The 20,925-nt window shown below is 47.0% G+C and overlaps 1 protein-coding gene across 1 annotated transcript in view; it reads right to left on the bottom strand.

The window, feature by feature from the left end:
• Positions 1 to 5,641: 5,641 nt before the first annotated feature.
• Positions 5,642 to 20,925, bottom strand: part of LRRTM4 (leucine rich repeat transmembrane neuronal 4) — a 165,329-nt gene continuing 150,045 nt past the window's right edge. Inside the window, exon 3 of the mRNA XM_058859491.1 lies at positions 5,642 to 6,051. Within this exon, the coding sequence (XP_058715474.1) occupies positions 5,830 to 6,051 (222 nt within the window). The 3' untranslated portion in view covers positions 5,642 to 5,829. The remainder of the gene's footprint in view (positions 6,052 to 20,925) is intronic.

Here is a 20,925-nt window from a genome sequence, read left to right as displayed (position 1 = left end):
CTGGAGAGAAAGTGAACTGTAAGTCATTCCCAAGGCACTTGCAGATAAGGCCTAAACTAATTAATATCAGAATTATTGATGCACAGCAAATATTTTGCAACTAATTTATCTGAAACTCTGCCACCACTTCCCATTTCCCAGCATTGATTTATAAATCATTGAATAAACAGTGGCATGTCCAATAAATACTTTATGAATGTTTGCCAGCCATTTATCTTACATAATATGATATAAATACATTGCAAATACCACAATGTTTGAGGAGACTGTTTATAAATTACAACTTGAATATCATCAGCAGTTTATAGGAGTGTTGCTCCCTTTGTCCAACACAAGGAATTTAAAAGGGATTTTCTAACCCAGGCCATTCTATGATTTTATGACAAGATTTTATGATGTATTTTACTCTAAATTATTGCAACCACATTTTCTATCCCAGCAGAACACTGACATCACCGTATCTGCCAACCTGCCCTCTCTTTCAACCCTAAATCCCAGGAGGATTTGGGAGGAAAATGCTTTCTTTTCCCTCCCTCATCAGCCTCTCAAGATGCCCTGGATCCCGCTGTTCTGAGCACACCCTTTTAGCAACGAGAGCCCTCCAGAGCGCTGGGGAGCCCGAGGCGCTGATTGAAAGTCACGAGCTGCTGGAGTTTGTGCCTTATCAACTTGATTTTCCTCTGCCTTTTTAATACACAAAACATCACTGGGGGGTAGCAGGGGAGGGGGGGCAGGCACAGAGGCCTGGTTTGACTTTGTCACCGATTCCTGTCTTGCTGGCAGCAGCTGCTGTCACTGAGAGCAAGCCTGCAAAGAGCTGGGTTTAATCCCAGAATCACCGGCTTGGAGGAGACCTTTAAGATCCAGTCCAACCCAGCCCTAACACCTCAACTCATCCACGGCACCCAGTGCCACATCCAGGCTTTTTATAAACACATCCAGGGATGGTGACTCCCCCACCTCCCTGGGCAGACCGTTCCAGTACTTTAAAACCCTTCCTATAAAAATCTTTTTCCCAACATCCAGCCTAAATTTCCCTTAGCGCAGCTACAGACTGTGCCCCCTGGTTCTGTCAAGGCTGGACCCTGAAAAGCTCCCACTTAGAGCCAGGGAGGAATGGAAAAGCGAAATGTATTCCAGAAGGCTCCCAGGAAAGCAAGGGCTCCACACAGGTGAGGCAGCAGGACCCCCGAGCTCCTGCAATGCCACTGCTCCACCTGTTTTCCTCAGAGTCCACAGGAATGGCACAGGGACGGGATCTGCTCCCTGGCCAGGGGCAGCTGATCACCTGCATCACACCTGCCTGAGAGGAGGTCACTCCTGACTACTCAAGGCTGCCTTGCAGACGCTGCTGCCAAAATTGGAATGACTCTCTTCCTTTCCTGCCCAGCTCTGGATAAATCCTGGAGGGAAAAAAAAAAAAAATACAGAAATTACTAAAAGAAGCACAAACAAATTTGGCAGTTTAATTATAGCTATTTAGAGACCTTCTCTTACCTGTATCTCAGTCCTACAACTTTGATAGACATTAAATTATATAAATATATTGCTATAAATTATATAAAGATATTATATTATACAAAGATAATTCTTAAACTGTCTGCCACTGTCTGAGGTTGCTCCAAACCCCATCCAACCTATCCTCAGATACCTCCAGGGATGGAGCAGCCACAGCTTCTCCCACAAAAGGGGCTGGTTTATTCTTATTTTTAATTTATTCTTATCTTTGTCATACTGATAACGACACTTTTTAAAATCAAGACAATCAAATCTCATCTTCCCAGCGATGAGCAGGATCTCTGGGGATCCAAACATTTCCTGCTCTTGCCCTGAGGAATGGCTGGTGTGTCCCTGAAATCCGCTTTCCTCCATTTTCTGGGGATCAAGGAAAGATTTTAATTCCTGCCCTCCAACAAGCCCAAACTCCAAGTCACTCTGAGCCTTCTTTATTGCTCTCACTCTTATGAGGAAGGCATTAATATCAGACAGGTAATTTATTTTTCTTAATTTAAGGCAAGGTTCCAGCTTGATGGACTCGCAGCCCCACCAACCCCCCTTCCTTTCTACAGCTTAAAAAAAGTGACAAGTGACATTTAAAGGAGCCAAAACCACCTAAAAATTAATAACTTTCAATACACACTACATTAGAGCCTTAAATCTTCATGCAGCTTGAAAATATCTATAAAAGCACTAGATTTGCCATGGCCAACGTGCCAAATTCCTTCAGGGACTTTTTCCAGTGGGGAGTCAGGATGAAATTGTGTTTATCAATCTTTGGAACACTTGCAATTCATTACTGAAAAGGGCAGCTCATTCCAAAAGATTTTTAAATCTCACAGCAAAATATTGCCAGCCTTGGAAATAACTCGGAGCAGGAGAAGTGCTGGGACAGGCTCTGGGATGCAGATCCCACCTCAGCACTTCCAGGACAGGGGAATTTTGGTGCCCCATGGACATTTGCAAGGTGACTATGAGTGAGGGAGAAAAGCAGCATCTGATTTTCCCCCAAATCTTTGAGAATCTGTTATTTAGACCCATCAGGTGTTGGTTTTTTGTTGGTTTTTTTTTTTTTTGGAAAACAAGAAGTTCACAGCTTTGATTTGAAGCTCAGCAGCTTCTCTGGGAGTTCTGTGACCTCCAAGATGCCACCAAAGCCACCATTCACCAACGAGGTCCCTTCATTAACTCTCCTTTTGCTGTTTGCTGGGAGAGGAATCCCTGGGAACACCATCAAAGTTTAATATTTAATTTTTAGGTCTTACCTGGAGATCTGTTGAGTTTCTGTTTTGCAGAGCAGCCACTTCCCTCAGCAGAACTGTGTGGAGTAGAATTCTGAGGAGAGTTTGGGCATGGTCTGAAGCTGAAGGTGCAACAGAATCACGTGAATCCAGGAACTGAGACTTTAAAAAGAACACAAAAAATACAAAACTCATAACAAAACACACCAATCTTGGCTTTTGGCATTATGGCCAGAAAGCAAATTTTTTATAAATTTCTTTGGTTTTAATTTCAGGCAGGAGAGTTAAAATTTGGATTTTTGTAAAATCTGAAGCCCCACATCAGCTTGTAATGAGCCCTTTTGATCTGACCACCTGAGCTCAGCCCGATGGCTTCTGATTTGATCAAAAGAAATCCAGGACACGATTTTTTGGCTCTTCCAGACCTTTAGCACTTGAGGAAGGTTTAACTTCATGCCTTGAACTCATTCTTGGAGCATTTTCTCCTCAATTTTTAAGAATACAAACAGAAGTTATGGGCTTCTTACCCAAACTGGCATCAGGGTATAAATAGAGGAAACCCAGCAACATTTCAGGCAGAAAAACATGAATTTACCCAGAGACTGTGCCCACAGGAGTTTATTTTGTTCCCACAATTCCCACTAATTGCCAAGAAAATCTGTAATCTAATGTCAGATACAAACATCCTCCAAATCAATGCTAAAATTAGGTTATTTTGAAATACGGAAATAAAAAAGGGGGAGTTTGTTTAATTTTACCTTCTCTTTCAGTGGCTTTTCCCAGAGCACAAGGGGAAGTTGCATTCACGATGATTATAAATGAAATTTAAAAATAAACAATATATTCTCCAATATCCACATGCCCAGCAGGTGTGGGGTTAAGGAAAAAAAGACACCAAGACCAGAAACATTTCTGGGTGACATTTCCTTCCTCGGTCCTGGCAGATGCAGAACAATCCTCTCAAAAATTATACCGGGATTTTACAATTGCTTTTAATGATCCTTACAATAAAAATATTTCCGTTCTCATCTTTCAGGAGCACGGGAATGCTGTTCTCCTTTGGATGTTTATTGGAATGGATCCTCCTGCTGACCTGGAGCCGCCAGGAGCTCTTCCATTTTCAGCTGCATGGGTCAGTGTTTTGAACTCCGTTTGAAGGGAACTCGTGTTTGGAGCAGCCTTTTCCCTCCATCCATGGCACTGCCAAGGCTGACAGATCTCAGGAGATCTGATCTGGAAATTCCTCACCTGGATTTCCACTCGATTTTCTTTTCATTTCCTGCCCAACACTTAATTGTAAATGCATTTAAATCCATGCATCAAGTTCACTCCGTGTGTCCACGTTTCCCTGCCTAGCCCAGCACATCCATCCCCATCCTTCCTTGCCTTTCAGGGAAAAATAAATCAGTTTTCCAGGTGAGAAACACAGGAGACAATATGATATTGTATCTATGAGACAACACTCAGCCCTTGCAGGAATTCATTAAACCTCATGTATTTCACATAACACACCCAAATAAATACCTGAAATAATCATCAAATTCAATCTGTCCTAAACTTTGTCCATGTGTTATTCCCCCTCCAGGTAAAAGCTCATCCCTTGTGTTCTAATCTGAGTTGGTTTAGCTCCAGCTCAGGTTTGCAAATGAAAAAACTCATTTCTGATTAAAATCCCAACTTTTAGTTAAAAAAATTGCTGTTTTCCCTCTCTTCCCCTCCCCCAGCCCCCAAACCACCTCTTTTTTTTTTTTTTTTTAGACAAACCAAATAAATTGAGCTTCTCCAGACTCAGGTTTTTAAAATTCAGAACAATTCCCTGATTTCCTTCCAAGATGGGAGAAACAGGGCCCAGCACCATCCCCTGTCTCCACAGGATCCCCGTGTCACACACCCAGAGAAATCATTCAAACAGTAGCTTGGCTGTGGTGTCCCAACCACAAAATAATATGTTTATTTTTTTTCCACCACTTTTTTTTTGTTTGTTTGTTTGTTTGTCGTTGTCATTTTATTGATAAAAACTACACAAAAACTAACTGATCATAATAATTAATAAAAAAAAAAAACCAAACCAAAAACAAAACCCAAACCGAAAAACAACGTTACACATTCTGTTGTGTTTTAGAAATTGTGTCAGCCAGTGAGTTGCACTAAATGCTCTTTAAAATATTTTCCTTCTGATCCGTTTCAAGCACTTCACTTCCATTTTGGTTCCCAAACGTCCATGAATTTTGCTTAACAAGCACCACTGGCTTGGAAATCTGAGTCGTGACTCCGTTGCAGTATTTTCCCCTTTTTTTTTAGAGCCCGAAAAGGAATTAGAGTGTCAACAATGAAGCACAATGAAGATAAAAAATCAAAAGCCCCCTCCATAGTGTACAGCCTGTGTCTTAAATGTACATGCACCCGAGTTTCTTTGTTTCTGCTGCATCAATTGCCAAGGTCCTTTTGGTTCAACATAAGCTTTAATGCCCATGTCTGAAGGTTGAAATATTAACGTTCGACCACTTAAAAAACAACCAAAAAAAAAAAAAAACAAAACAAACCCAACCAAAAAAACCCAACCATAAAAACCAACCCCCGGAAGGAAAAAAGAAAATATAGAGCTATCTTTTGTTGGTTTAAAAAGAACAAAAATAGTCAACGGATCTTTGTAATAAACACTTAATAAGGGAACATGGCTGACCCTCCCCAGAGCCTTGCCCTCCCCACCCCGTTTATTTTTACCTGTGGTTCTCCTTCCCTGGAACCGTGCAATGTAGAAAAATCAAATATACAAACAAAACTCTTAATCCATCCCTTTATGTAGCTAGAGTGAAATCTATTTGTTGTTGTTGTTGTTGTTGCTGTTGTTCTTTTTAATAAGAACTCGACAATCTCTCTCTTTAATATTTACACTGAGGAATTTGTTTGAAAGTTTAAAGCAAAGAAAATCCTGAAGTTCTCCGCGCGCCTTCTGCACGCCGGCGTTCCCGGAGGCCGCGGCCATCCCCTGCCCTCGGAACATCTGGAATGGTGGGGTTGGAGCGCCTTGCCCGGTCTCTTCCCAGACGAAAGGTCCCTCCCAGAGCTGTCCCCCGGAGGCGGCCCCGCGTTAGTTGGGTATTCTCTCGATGTAGATGGCGGGGGCGGCGGAGCGCGCGATGGTGGCGATGAAGCTGTGGTCGCGGCCCAGGTCCAGGTTGGAGGTCTCCACCTGCTCCCGGGACACCGTCTCGTAGCCCTTGTTCACGTGGAGGGGCTTGTGGGCCTGGCAGTAGCCGATGACGGGCTGGTCGTAGCTGTAGTAGGGTAAAGTCTTCATGTGGTGAGGGACCTGCAGCAAGAACGGGAGCAAAGAACAGCAGCTGTCACTCGTGTTCATGCAGCATCACCAGCAATCCCAACACAGCCTCAATCCCCCGGGATCAGCCCACAGGAGAAACCCCCGAGAGTTCCCGGCTCCCTGCAGCACACTGGGGTCCCTCTGGAGCTGCACTGCTCAGGAGAGCTGTGGATGCTCAGCCTGGAGGAGGAAATGCTCCAGGGGGATCTTAGAGCTCCTTCCAGTGCCTCAAGGGGCTGATGAAAAGGAGGGAGAGGGACTTTTTCTATGCACGGTGGTTTTACACTGCCAGAGGGCACAGTTTGGTGGGATTTTGGGAAGGAATTCCTCCCTGTGAGGGTGTGAGGGCCTGGGATGGAATTCCCAGAGCAGCTGTGGCTGCCCTTGGATCCCTGGAAGTGCCCGAGGCCAGGTTGGAGCCACCTGGGATAGTGGAAGGTGTCCCTGTCATGGCAGGGGGTGGAATGGGATGATTTTAAGCTCCCTCCCAACCCAAACCATTCCAGGATTCCATGATCTGTGTCCCCACTCCCGGATGGATCTCCTTCCCGCCTGGCAGTGCTGGAGCTGGAGCAGAGGGAGCTGCTCTCCCTCCTCTCTCCCTTTCCCCAGTTTATGGGCAGATGTTCAAACTGCTCGATTCTGACTCTTTGGAATGACCCAGCTCTGAAAAACAAACCAAGGAGTTTGTAAACCCAGCAGCTTCCAGAAGCTTTCCCTTTTTTCCAATGCTGGGAAAGGCTCTGAGGGTTTCTGGAGTGCCCAGAGCAGCCTGGGAATGTCAAAGGCAGAGCCAGCTGGCAGCAGGGGTGGAGCCAGCACAGCTGGAACAGGGGTTTATTCCTTGGTGCCAGCACAGCTGGAACATCTGTTTATTGCTTCCAGGACAAAGCTGCTCACCCAAGGTCACGATTCCTGGCGTTCTTTATCTTCCAACTCCCCCAAGCCAAACACTATCAAAGCAGCTCCACTGCTGCTCACCAGAGCTGAGCACATCCACACCTTGCACAAATGTATTTCCAAACCCTGCCAGATCCATCCTGAATCCCAACTCTTCCTTATGTAAATCCTCAGAAACTGCCAGGCCCCCACCTGCATTTTTTTTATTTTTTTTTTCCCCCTTTCCATAAATATTCTACGCTTGCAAATGTTAATCCTACGACTAAATATGATTTATGGCACAACATCAGATACAAATCTTTGCAGATAATTTTATCATCTGCAAGAGATGAGCTGATCAAGTTGAAAGAAATATGCTCTGAGGGAGAAAAACACATGCGGCAGGAGAGAGAGAGGCGAGAGTTGATTCTAACGCTGCCAGCAAACCTGAGCTCATTATAGCTGGAGATATCCTACACATAATCCAATCTTGGAACAAATGCCTTTTGATTTTCCAGGCTGAACTTTAAGTGAAGACCACAGAGCTAATTTCTCCCAAATTTTCATTGCTCGGTGCACTTCATCCCAAAAAAGCATGGAAAAAGCAAAGGCATTAAGGCTAATTGGGAAGTTTTGCAGGGTCAGAGTTCCTCTTGATGTGGATCCCCTGCAGAACGCTGGAGAGATCCCAAAATCCTTCCAAGAGCTGGAATTCAGCTGAAAATATGATCTGACATGCCAGCTGAGTGGCAGGGATGTGGAGGACAAGCTGCTGGGCAGAATTTGATGGGACAACTGTGCTCACTTGTGGATTCACAAGAACCCAGATCTCCCCTGGATAGAGCAGTATCTGTGCCAGTCCCTGTCAGGGCTGAGTTTGGCCTCAGCTTTCAGGCATTTATGATTTCATAAAAGCCAAGGACTGTTTGTGTTCTGGAGAGCTGAGGGATGGAGGTCCTGGCACGGCAGCAATAACACACAGCCCATTAAACACCTGAGGGCTGGCTGCAAGCTCCAAATGGGAGTCAAAGGGACCAGGATTGCCACAACATCCCTAAAAAGCGATAAACACGTGGTTTTCCAGCCCTTTTCCAGTGACTTTATAGAATCTCTCACTAATTTTCACTTCCAAGGTCTGTGCACATACAAATCACAGCAGTAAGGGCGGAGGGAGGGTGGTTATTCTTTATCAGTGTCACAGATAAAACAAAAGAGTTGTAACAGGTTAATTTGCAGGTTAAATAAAATCAGGATGCTGCAGGTTAATTTGCAGAGCATTTTTAGGATAATGAGGCGCAGCAAGGGGTTCTCAGGCCTGGCCCTCACGCTGCTCTTCCTCTCCCTCTTTTGGGGCCTGGATTTCACTAAGGGGAATTAAAGAAATAATTGTGTCAAATGGATGTGAGAAGCTTTGTCCTCCAGTAAAGACTGAAGGCAGAGATGCCACCAGCCCCTTCCACCCCTGACAGCCCTTGGGATGCCTCTGGAACCAGGAAAACAACCACAAGAGGAATTCAAACCTTCCTGGTCAAAGGGAGGATGCCAGGGCTGTCCCACAAACTGTCCTTCCCTGGGAAATAACTTTGCATTTGCAGGAAGACACAAGGGCTCAGTTTTTATTTACACTGGAGGTGACACCTGAGCCCCCAAAAAGCTTTTCCAGGACACAGCCTTGGCTGTGGAAACTGCTGCAAATGTGGGGACAACTGTGGCAGCACTCATCCAGTAAAAACATGGAAAACACTGGTGATACTCACTCTACGCAAAGCTGTTACTACTCTATTTTTACAGATTCAGAGATCAACAAAACACATTCAAAATCATCGAAGTTGCAGAGAATTAATTTTAGAAGTGTTTTTGCTCTTGGTTCTGAGGTAATTTCCTCTTTTTTTTTTCACTCCTGCTATGGAACTAATACCTGAGACACTCGGATGTGACCTTGCACAAGTCATTTTATGAGCTGGAAAATGAGAAGCTCCAGTCCTGCCCCTGCTCGTCCTTGGAGTCTGGAGCTCTCTGAGGTGAGGGCTGTTTGTGCGGGGACTGAAACAACCCAGCTGTGACCTAAGCTGGGCCTTCAACTGCTTTGGCCTCCAAAAGACAAAAAAAAGCAAAAAAAAAAGCAGGAGAATAAATTCCAGTCAAATAAATAAATAAAAAAATATCCAGACAAATAAACATAGCCCTGAGATCATGTCCTCGGGCCCTGGAATGGGGTGGTGGTGGAGTCCCCATCCCTGGAGGGATTTAATGTGGAATCACGGAATGGGTTGGATGGGAAGGGACCTCAAATCCCACCCAGTGCCACCCCTGCCATGGCAAGGACAGCTCCCACTGTCCCAGGCTGCTCCAAGCCCTGTCCTTGGACACTTCCAGGGATCCAGGGGCAGTCACAGCTCCTCTGAGCTACTGTGCCTCTCCACAGCATTTTCTGACAATTTTCTATCTAATTTTTCTCTTTTCATTTCCATTTTAATTTCTAAAACCAGCACTCCCCAATTCTTACCCGAAGTACTTAAACTTTTTGCAGCAGGACAACATAAATCAGCATGAGAAGGAGCTCCAAAGTCGCCCACACAACACAAACATTTTGGGTTTAACCCATGTGTGGCGCCAGGTAGAACTCTCTGCCACACTGTCCATCCTTCCCTGGGAGGGTGTGAGGGGCTGGGATGGAATTCCCAGAGGAGCTGGGGCTGCCCCTGGATCCCTGGAAGTGCCCAAGGCCAGGCTGGACCAGCCTGGGACAGTGGGAGCTGTCCCTGCCCATGGTGGCACTGGGTGGGATTTAAGGCCCCTTCCCACCCAAACCATTCTATGATGATTTTATTGTTCTACCCAAAATTGTAAAGTTAATTCAGCAAAGCCTGGAGTTCCTCCCCTGTGAGAGCTGGGAGTATTCAGCAGGGTTTGGGCTCTAGGCCTGGATTAGTTTCCCAGTATTGACTTCTCAAGCCCCACCCCACAGATCTCCACTCTAAACATAATAATTATTGCATCCAAGCAGCCACACACTTCAAACAAAGCTCCTGTAACAAGCACAATTTACATAAATCCCCAGCTAAGGGTGGTGGACAAAAGATTTAGTGGTGGGAATTTAAGAAATGCAAATCCTCCCTGTGAAGTCCAAGTGACACTGGAGAGGTTCCCAGCTCAGCAGCTTTGCTGGAGCACAGGTGCTCCCCTCAAAACCAGCTGGAGTAGCTGGAGCTGCCCAAAATTCAGGGAGATTCTGGTATGTGTGAAAAGGTGTAACCCAAAATTCAGGGAGATTCTGGTATGTGTGAAAAGGTGTTACCTGACATTCAGGGAGATTCTGGCCTGTGTGAAAAGGTGTAACCCAAAATTCAGGGAGATTCTGGCCTGTGTGAAAAGGTGTTACCCAAAATTCAGGGAGATTCTGGCCTGTGTGAAAAGGTGTTACCCAAAATTCAGGAAGATTCTGGTATGTGTGAAAAGGTGTAACCCAAAATTCAGGGAGATTCTGGCCTGTGTGAAAAGGTGTAACCCAAAATTCAGGGAGATTCTGGTATGTGTGAAAAGGTGTTACCTGACATTCAGGGAGATTCTGGCCTGTGTGAAAAGGTGTAACCCAAAATTCAGGGAGATTCTGGCCTGTGTGAAAAGGTGTTACCCAAAATTCAGGGAGATTCTGGCCTGTGTGAAAAGGTGTTACCCAAAATTTAGGGAGATTCTGGTATGTGTGAAAAGGTGTTACCCAAAATTCAGGGAGATTCTGGCCTGTGTGAAAAGGTGTAACCCAAAATTCAGGGAGATTCTGGCCTGTGTGAAAAGGTGTAACCCAAAATTCAGGGAGATTCTGGTATGTGTGAAAAGGTGTTACCCAAAATTCAGGGAGATTCTGGTATGTGTGAAAAGGTGTAACCCAAAATTCAGGGAGATTCTGGTATGTGTGAAAAGGTGTTACCCAAAATTCAGGGAGATTCTGGCCTGTGTGAAAAGGTGTTACCCAAAATTCAGGGAGATTCTGGTATGTGTGAAAAGGTGTTACCTGAAATTCAAGGAGATTCTGGTATGTGTGAAAAGGTGTTACCCAAAATTCAGGGAGATTCTGGCTTGCATTAAAAAGGTGTAACCCGAAATTCAGGGAGATTCTGGCCTGTGTGAAAAGGTGTTACCCAAAATTCAGGGAGATTCTGGCCTGTGTGAAAAGGTGTTACCTGAAATTCAGGGAGATTCTGGCTTGCATTAAAAAGGTGTTACCCAAAATTCAGGGAGATTCTGGCCTGTGTGAAAAAGGTGTTTTCCAGCATGCCCTGCCCACTTTTCCTCTGACAGCCACCACTGATGTTCAGCTCCGCCCTCAGGCATCCAAAAATGCAAATGCAGGTACCCACATTGCAACCTGGATTATTTATGTGTCTTTTATATTTCTTTGGCACTGCATTGAATTCTGTCGGTTTTACTTCAGTTGAAAATGTCTGGGAGTTAATTAGCTGTGATTATTACACAAGAAATTTCGATTAAAAATAGTCAGTTTAGAATTCAGCCTGGACTTCTGTTTTTTTGTAGGTGCAGCCATCAAAACCTAGGTTTTTAGCCAAACATCAATAAAAATCCTTATTCTGGAAATTGGAGAGTGCAGCAATAGGGATGTAACCTCGCCATATTCCCCCTGGAATCAGGGAGCTTTCAAGGATTTGGACTGGGGTCTGAGTGAACACCGTGTGACCTCATTTCCAGAGTGCTTTTCTCTCTCTCTCACCTCTCCTGTGTTAAACACTCTCACACATTCTTAATTCCTTGCTCTGCCTCCCAACAGGACACCTCAGACAAGCTGGAATCCAGCCCAACATGATCTCTAGGATGTGACACCTCCCTACCAGGCAATTCCAGGAGGGAATACCAAGTTTGGTGCCCAACTGCTCCAGTATTTCCCTCTGTGCTGACCACAGTGGCCTCATTGCAGTGCAAACTCCTCGGGGATCAAGCAGAGATGAACTCAGAATCACCAGATGGAATCACCCATCTCAGGTTGAGACAATTCCCTGGTGCTTGTTCAGTCAAAGTTTGGCCACCCAGGTTTTGGGAACAGGTCTGCTCAGTGCTGGAAATACATTGAGTTTGTTCTTCACGCTCATTTTTGGAAGATGGATCCCTCACCATCCATCATCCTGCAGAGCAGGAAAGTCTTTTGGAGATTCAGGAATGGCTGTGGATGTCTGGGTGACTCACTGCCAGAATTCCCAACAGGAGACAGGGATGTAATCTATGGAAGGGCTGGCGAGCCCAGCAGCCTCTGGGGAGAAGTTTGGATGGAGTGGAGTTTGTTTTATCCCTGAAAGGAGATGGTGCAAAGGCTCACTCTGTGACAGGAGCCTCAGACAAACGACTGCTCCTGAAGAGCCTAAAACCTAGATCCTGGCAGGGAAAATGATGCATTTCTGAGTCTCAGCTGCCTCAGTCTGGACACCTTGGCTTTATCCAGGCAATGTTTAGACACTGCAGTTCAAACTCTTCAGTTCTGGTGCCTCTGTTTCCAAACAGGAGGAACACTCTGGTTTGAGAACTCAACACCTGCTCCATCCCTCCTGCTGGGGGCTGCCAGGGGACAACCAGCCCTGCCCTGCAGGGGACACATTTCTCTTTTTAAAGAATAAAAACACAGCATGAATATTCTCTGCTTGTTGAACACGGTCTGGTTTCACATTTGCTGGTGATCGCTAATCCAGGTAAGCTGATTCCTGTGGAAGTGCTTGCCCAGTTAATGACTACATGAATTAATTACACGCAACTTTAGGAGCTGTCCGTATGAGTGGAAAGCCGGAGTTACAAAACGTGGAAGCGATGTTTTCTCATTAGCGCTAATATTTAGTCTCAGAGCACCATGACTTCATTGGTGAATTAGCATCAGAGCTGTTGATAAATCAAATTCAGAGTTCATTTCCAAGCCGATCATAATTTAGAGTAAAAATAAGCAAGATGTTCTGTGGTAGCGCGGCGATTAGCGGAGCACGCGGCTTCACCTCAGAGACAGATTGATTGGGCACATTAGGCAGACAGAGCTGGGATAAACAATTCCAGCGCATTTCACGCCGCTGAAAAATCACAGGCAACAGCCCTGGAACATCTCTTTGAAGGCAGCGCAGAAAAATATCCCTGTTCAGGAAAATGCCCCATCAAACATTCCCATCAAACCCATTCTGAGGGACAAACACAGGCGCTGAGCTTAGCGCTGAAATATGAGCGGGTCTGTGTGCTCTGCTTCCACTTGGAACAAACACAAAAGTGTCTGTCTGCTTTTTGGAACAGGCCTTCTGTTCTGCAGCCCGTGTTTCCTCAGGTAATTCTCATATTGATTAGGAAAAAAAAAAATCAAAATCTCATTTATTGGAACATTTAGGCGCTTGGGCTCTGAGGAGGGTTTGTGAGCTCTGCTGTCACTGAGATGGTCCCTGTGACATCTGAGCAGCTCAGGAAATCTGCCAGCTGCAATTTCACAGCTTTAGGTGAAGGTCTTCAAACTCCTTAATTAGTCCCGGATTTCTGAGAGCTGCAGATCCCATGGGAGCTCCATGGGTTGGTGCCTCCGTTAGGCACAGAGGGTGGAGCAGGAGCCCTTGGGTAGCTGGGATCGGAGGTGAAATTCCCACAGTCAATCTCCTGCAATTTCATTTCCAATTTACTTCCCACTGCAGACAGAATCGGTGGCTGGGCCTCCTCTCTCCTCCCAAATCACATCCGTGGTCTTTGCAGCTGGGGTCGAGGGAGGAGACGGCAGCCTCAGGCTGGAGAAAAGGACCCATGGGCATTGAGCCACTGCCCCCAAATCAGGAGTTCCAGAAGAAACACCAACAATCTGTCAGTTCTCTCCAGGAAACCCAGGACAGCCTGCTGAACATTCTCCAAGGGCTGGTGTTCCACAGGGATGGGGCAGTTCCTGATCAGTTCCACGGGGATGGGGCAGTTCCTGATCTATTCCACGGGGATGGGGCAGTTCCTGATCAGTTCCACAGGGATGGGGCAGTTCCTGATCAGTTCCACGGGGATGGAGCAGTTCCTGATCTATTCCACAGGGATGGGGCAGTTCCTGATCTATTCCACAGGGATGGGGCAGTTCCTGACCTGTTCCACAGGGATGGGGCAGTTCCTGTTCAGTTCCACAGGGATGGGGCAGTTCCTGATCAGTTCCACAGGGATGGGGCAGTTCCTGATCAGTTCCAGAGGGATGGGGCAGTTCCTGATCAGTTCCACGGGGATGGGGCAGTTCCTGAACTCCTGAGCACTTGTACACACAAAAAAACTGGGCTATAAACCCAAGTGTTGCACAGAGTTAAGCTTGTCTTAAATAAAGCCCAGCTTTTCCTTGGATTCCCTTCTCTGCAGGCTGATTTCCCTTGTCTTACTCTTATTCCCACAGTAATAATTTTACTATTTACTAAATAAATCCTATGAGCATCCTGAACCCACTGCTGCCCAGGGAAGCTGTGGCCACCCCTGGATCTCTGGAAGTGTCCAAGGCCAGGCTGGACAGGGCTTGGAGCACCTTGGGATAGGGGAAGGTGTCCCTGCCCATGGCAGGGGGTTGGAACAAGATGGTTTTAATCCATTCCATGATTCTGTAATTCCATATCCCACCCTGAGCTCCACTCACTTAGACTTGGATCCTGCCAGTCCAAATCAAACTCTTGGGAACCAAGCCTGAAACGTTTTGCAGGATGATGGGGTTGTGCAGAGGATGGCTTCTTCAATGTATGGAATGGAAACCTTTTCCTTATAAAAACCTAAGCTGGAGATAAAAGGCTGTTTTTGGCATGTCTCAGACCCTGTCCTAGTGAAAAAAAATTGGTGTCAGTGGAAATTCGGAGTCTAAGTTGTACAGAATTATCATTAATCTTGTTCAATTCTTGTATTTCTGTGGGAATGGGATCCCAAAATTGGCATGGGCTGACAGAAGAGAGGTCTTGGTATAGAAAATGTAGAGAAAGAACAGACAGGAGACACGGGACAAAAATGCTGCAGCCCCCAGTTCCTTCTCCAGGCCCTATTAAAGGTCTATTTGTAGTTCATAAAAAACCAACTGATAATTAATAACTACAGGAATTAAACAAACATCATTATGTTAGATGTGATTAGAGGCATATTAACCTAAGAAATTGCACATCTTGGTAATAAGCAATTTAGGAATCCATGGGATTGTATAATACTTTGTAAAATTGGTCAATTTAATACAAACTGAATTAAAATACAGCTATTAATTTCTAATTTGAGATGAAAGTGTTCACCAACTTTTAAACCATCTGCAGGCCAGACTGGGTACACCAAGGAGAGAACTTTTTGATTTATTGGGTCACCCTTGCTGAGTGCATTCCAGGTTTTAAAGCCCTGTAATGTCACCCTGACAGTTCCAATGACACTGTAAACTGGATTTGAAGCTTTCCTCGCCTTCCCTACAGATAAATTCCTAATCCCTCTCTCCAATCACACAAATGCCTTCCCCTTTAAAGCAGAACCTCTCCACGGACTCTTTAACTGAGTGTGTTTTTCTAGAGATCAGGAGAAAAATCATCCACACCCCACTGCTCCCTCCATGGGCAGATTTGATCTTTCAATCAGGAAATGAAAAGGTTTCCCTAAAGGAAACTCCCAGAAAGAAGAAAAAGCCTTCTCAGCCTTGTTATTGTTCCTTGGGCAAAATATGTCTTTTAAATGGCTTGATCTGTTTTTTATGGCATCTCTGGCTCCTGACAAAAAGCCCCACTGATGAAAAACTCGGCATGAGATGCACGGGAACCTTTGATTTTCTGCTGCGGAGGGCCAATCAAATAAACAAACTATCTAGATATTCTAATTAGAAAGCCATTAATAATTGCTTTGAGTGCTCTTGGGATCATTTCCTATGGATAGGGATGGAAGCCTGGGGGTCAAACAAAGCTTGGGGACAGCAATGAGTCCCTCAAAAACTCAAACGAGTTCCTTATCCACAGGTAAAAGAATCTCCTTGGGAGTCTCTCCATATATTTGGGGGGCCCAGATGCACAGACCTTCCAAAATTGAAGCCAACTCAGCTTTTATTTAGACACTTAAAGCTCTTTTATTTTTTCCCCCAGGAATTTGTGCTCCCCGCTCATGGCAGAGTTTGGACTGAAGTGAGTTTGACTCAACCTCTCAGGCCAAGCCAAAGGTGCCTCCAGCCCAAGGGAGCACAAAGAAAGGGCAGAGAAGGCATCAAGAATCTCACAATGACTCCCCCAGAGCGTTCTCCTGACCTCCAACACTCCCAGCTTGCTGAATTCCTGCCGTTTCAGCCCCAAAATTCCATGGAGATGGACCTTCCATTGATATCCCAGAGCCTGGAGCACCCTCACGTCTGGGGCCAGAGCATCATGTGGGGAATGGGGCGCATTCTTCTTCAAAAAAAGAATTATGGCAATAAAGGAAAAGGTGCAGTTGCTCTTCCATGCAGTGATCCCAAAGATGGCAACCTGCTCCCTCCATTACTCCCAACAAATAAATCCAGGATTTAATAGGAACATCTGATAATGTTGCTGCCACAGTGACAGATGAAGGCACTGCAGAATAAGTGGAATAAGTCTCTGTCTCATATTCAAACACTGCTTTTCATTAGATCTGCCCAGAATTGATGGGCTGCAAAAGAGCTCTCCAGGAATTGATGGCTTCTCCAAAGGTTTTTAAATACTGTTTCAAGTTGTGCATTGATCCTGTACATCAAGAGAACAAAACCGTGTTTCCAAAAGCAGGGGCTACATGACTCAAATTGTACAATATTCTGTCCCGAAGACATGAGAAGGTATAAACAAGACACATCATGACTGGTGATTAAACCCACACCAGTGTGAGAAGGGATAAAAGAAATGGGAATTTTTCCTTCACTGTTATCTATTTATGCTGTGCCTTAAAGGTTTTGAGAGTAGTCAGGTGAATCTCAACCCATTCTGATTAAAAAAAAAAGCTTAGAACCACATTTGTAATTGGCACCAATTCAATTTAATATGCCATTATAAAATGGAATTAATAATTATTAATAAATGGAATTTTAAATTATTAATTATTAAGTTAATATTATGGTATAATAATACCATATTGTGGCAATATTAATAATACAAACAATATCCAGCCCCTGCACCCCCACCAAACTCTAAGAGGACAAAGTCCTGCTGTGCCATCATTTGAAATTCAATGCTCAACGCTGGCCTAAGGGAGCAGAAAATTTGGGTTTTTTCAGTCATCTCAAGGGGTTGTTTTTTACAGAAAACGGGTGTCAAAGGAAGGAATGAGTGGAGGGAAAAGGAGAGAGATGCTCCTGCTGCTGTTGTTTCACCTGAGCTGGGGCAGCCTCTCCTCACCCAGAGCTGCTGAGCAGGAACGTCTGGAACTCAGGAGAAGCAGGCAAGAGCTCACTGGTTTCACATTTGCTGGTGATCGCTAATCCAGGTAAGCTGATTCCTGTGGAAGTGCTTGCCCAGTTAATGACTACATGAATTAATTACACTCAACTTTAGGAGCTGTCCGTATGAGTGGAAAGCCGGAGTTACAAAACGTGGAAGCGATGTTTTCTCATTAGCGCTAATATTTAGTCTCAGAGCACCATGACTTCATTGGTGAATTAGCATCAGAGCTGTTGATAAATCAAATTCAGAGTTCATTTCCAAGCCCATCACGAGTGGGAGCTGAGCACAGCCCGAGGAATTACTCGTTTCTGCGGAGGAAACAGGGAGAGAAATTCCCTCCAGAGGGAGAGAAGGAAGAAGTTGAGCGCTCTTGGATGCAGCCAGGAGAGGGCTGCAGAGCACCTGGGCTGCGCTGAGCTCGCTGCTCACACTCTGCGGGCTCAGGGCTCCGGCAGAGCCGAACAAACCCAGCCCCACACCAGGAACGCTCATCAGCAAACCCAGCCCCACACCAGGAACGCTCAGCAAACCCAGCCCCACACCAGGAACGCTCAGCAAACCCAGCCCCACACCAGGAACGCTCATCAGCAAACCCAGCCCCACACCAGGAACGCTCAGCAAACCCAGCCCCACACCAGGAACGCTCAGCAAACCCAGCCCCACACCAGGAATGCTCAGCAAACCCAGCCCCACACCAGGAACGCTCAGCAAACCCAGCCCCACACCAGGAACGCTCAGCAAACCCAGCCCCACACCAGGAACGCTCAGCAAACCCAGCCCCACACCAGGAACGCTCAGCAAACCCAGCCCCACACCAGGAACGCTCAACAAACCCAGCCCCACACCAGGAACGCTCAGCAAACCCAGCCCCACACCAGGAACGCTCAGCAAACCCAGCCCCACACCAGGAACGCTCATCAGCAAACCCAGCCCCACACCAGGAACGCTCAGCAAACCCAGCCCCACACCAGGAACGCTCAGCAAACCCAGCCCCACACCAGGAACGCTCAGCAAACCCAGCCCCACACCAGGAACGCTCAGCAAACCCAGCCCCACACCAGGAACGCTCATCAGCAAACCCAGCCCCACACCAGGAACGCTCAGCAAACCCAGCCCCACACCAGGAACGCTCAGCAAACCCAGCCCCACACCAGGAACGCTCAACAAACCCAGCCCCACACCAGGAACGCCCAGCAAACCCAGCCCCACACCAGGAACGCTCAACAAACCCAGCCCCACACCAGGAACGCTCAGCAAACCCAGCCCCACACCAGGAACGCTCAGCAAACCCAGCCCCACACCAGGAACGCTCATCAGCAAACCCAGCCCCACACCAGGAACGCTCAACAAACCTGGCCCCACACCAGGAACGCTCATCAGCAAACCCGGCCCCACACCAGGAACGCTCAGCAAACCCAGCCCCACACCAGGAACGCTCAGCAAACCCAGCCCCACACCAGGAACGCTCAGCAAACCCAGCCCCACACCAGGAACGCTCATCAGCAAACCCAGCCCCACACCAGGAACGCTCATCAGCAAACCCAGCCCCACACCAGGAACGCTCAGAAAACCCAGCCCCACACCAGGAACGCTCAGCAAACCCAGCCCCACACCAGGAACGCTCAGCAAACCCAGCCCCACACCAGGAACGCTCATCAGCAAACCCAGCCGCTGCCCTCCCGGGCCGGTCCTGGGGCTCAGGCACAGCCGTGGCGATGGGTGGAATAGAAAAGGTTCAGAAAATCCTTCAGGAAAGTCAAATCTGCCCTGGGAGCCGGGTTTGGGAGTATCTGCTGCTCACGCCAAGGAGAGGCAGCTCCTCTGAACAGTCTCTCGCCCAGCCAGGCACAAACCAAAGGGGCTCCAGCCACTCCGGGATTTTCTAAGCTGGTTCTGTCTGGGCAAGGCAGTGCCAGAGTGTCCAAAGGGATCAGCCAACAGGGAATTCTGCTTTCTCAGAGTGCAGCTTTTCCATGGTGGAGCATGGGGCTGCAGCTGTTAACAGCCTCTGTGTGGGATAATCCCAGAATCCCAGAGGGTTTGGGTTGGAAGGGATCTCAAAGCTCATCTCTGACATGGGCAGGCACAACTTTCCTAGACGAGGCTGCTCCAAGTCTGGTCCAGCCTGGCCTTGGACACTCCCAGGGATCCCAGCTTCTCTGGGAATCCCATCCCAGCCTGTCCTCTCCATCGCAGGGAGGAATTTCTTTCCCTTTCCTGGCTCTGCACCTGGAACAAACGCCCACTGCCTGCTTCAGTAAGATCCAGGTGCAATCCTGACCTGCTCCCTGCCTGCACGAGGGCAAAACACCGGGAGAAGAAATCTAAAGATAAACAAACCTCTCATCATCCAAAATCTGCCGTTTGCTGTGCCCAGAGGCCTCGACAAGAGCTGGAGCTGCTCTTGGTACCCGGCGCTCGTGCGCTCAGCGAGCCCTTGCCCTGCAGAGCTTGTACTCCAGACAGGAGTGACAGATGAAGGGTGGGAGAAAGGAAAATAGCAAACAAGAAAAAGATCTCGCACAGATTGAGGGACAGATTTCTCCACGAGCTAAATACATGAATACAGAGCTTTTATCCCCAAATGACTCCCCTCGTCACGTGGCCACGGTGGCTCCGTGTGTGTTTGGGAGTGGAGGCAGCCCAGGAGGAGCAGATCTGAGGAGCACAGGAGCTGGTGGTGAGCACACGACGTCCACACATCCACCCTGCGAGCTCTGACACCAAACGGGCTCCCAGCAGCTCTCAGCAGCAGCAGAACCGGCCTTGATGCTCCCCCAGAGCGAGAGAGATGTTACAATGGGAATAAATCTTTCCTGTGTTTAGTATTTGTGTGTTTCCCTAACCCATGAGTTTCCTACTGGATTTTTGGCTGGGGCTGATGTTAATGGAGTCCTTGGATGTTGGGCTCTGTTGTGTGGGGTGGCCCACAGTGACCACAGTGACAAAAGACCTTCTGGGGTTCACCGGAAGGGACTTTAGAACTCTCAGAATCTCAAATTCTTGTCCCAGTGTTGTAAATCCAAAGGGCCATCAAATACATTAGAGAAACTCCTCTAGTTCAGGAAAGATAAAATATTAAATTGTTTTGGCAGCCCAACACTGAAAATTTTATCTCCATCAAATTCAACTGGTTTTATTCTTCATCAAATCAACAGGAATTCAAGGTGTCCAAGGCCAGGCTGGACGGGGCTTGGAGCACCCTGGGACAGTGGGAGTATCCCTGCCATGGCAGGGGTGGCACTGGATAACCTGAAAGGTCCCTTCTACCCAAACCATTCCATGAGGGTTCTCCCACTCATATAAACAAAAACTGGGGAAGGGAACAGAGCTGGGGAAGGGAACAGAGCTGGAGAAGGGGCTGGAGCCCCAGGAGGGGCTGAGGGAGCTGGGAAAGGGGCTCAGACTGGAGAAGAGGAGGCTCAGGGGGAATTTCTGGCTCTGCACAACTCCCTGACAGGAGGGGACAGCCGGGGGGATTTGGGATCTTATCCCAGGGAACAGGGACAGGGGGAAAGGGAGCGGCCTCAGGCAGGGCCAGGGGAGGCTCAGGGTGGACAGCAGCAGGAATTTCCCAATGGAAAAGGCTGTAAAGCATTGGAAGAGTTTGTCC

Source organism: Poecile atricapillus, chromosome 29, assembly GCF_030490865.1.
Source record: "Poecile atricapillus isolate bPoeAtr1 chromosome 29, bPoeAtr1.hap1, whole genome shotgun sequence".
NCBI classification, from domain to species: Eukaryota; Metazoa; Chordata; class Aves; order Passeriformes; family Paridae; genus Poecile; species Poecile atricapillus.
Note: the sequence above shows the minus strand (reverse complement) of the source record. Positions and strands in the feature narration are given on the sequence as shown.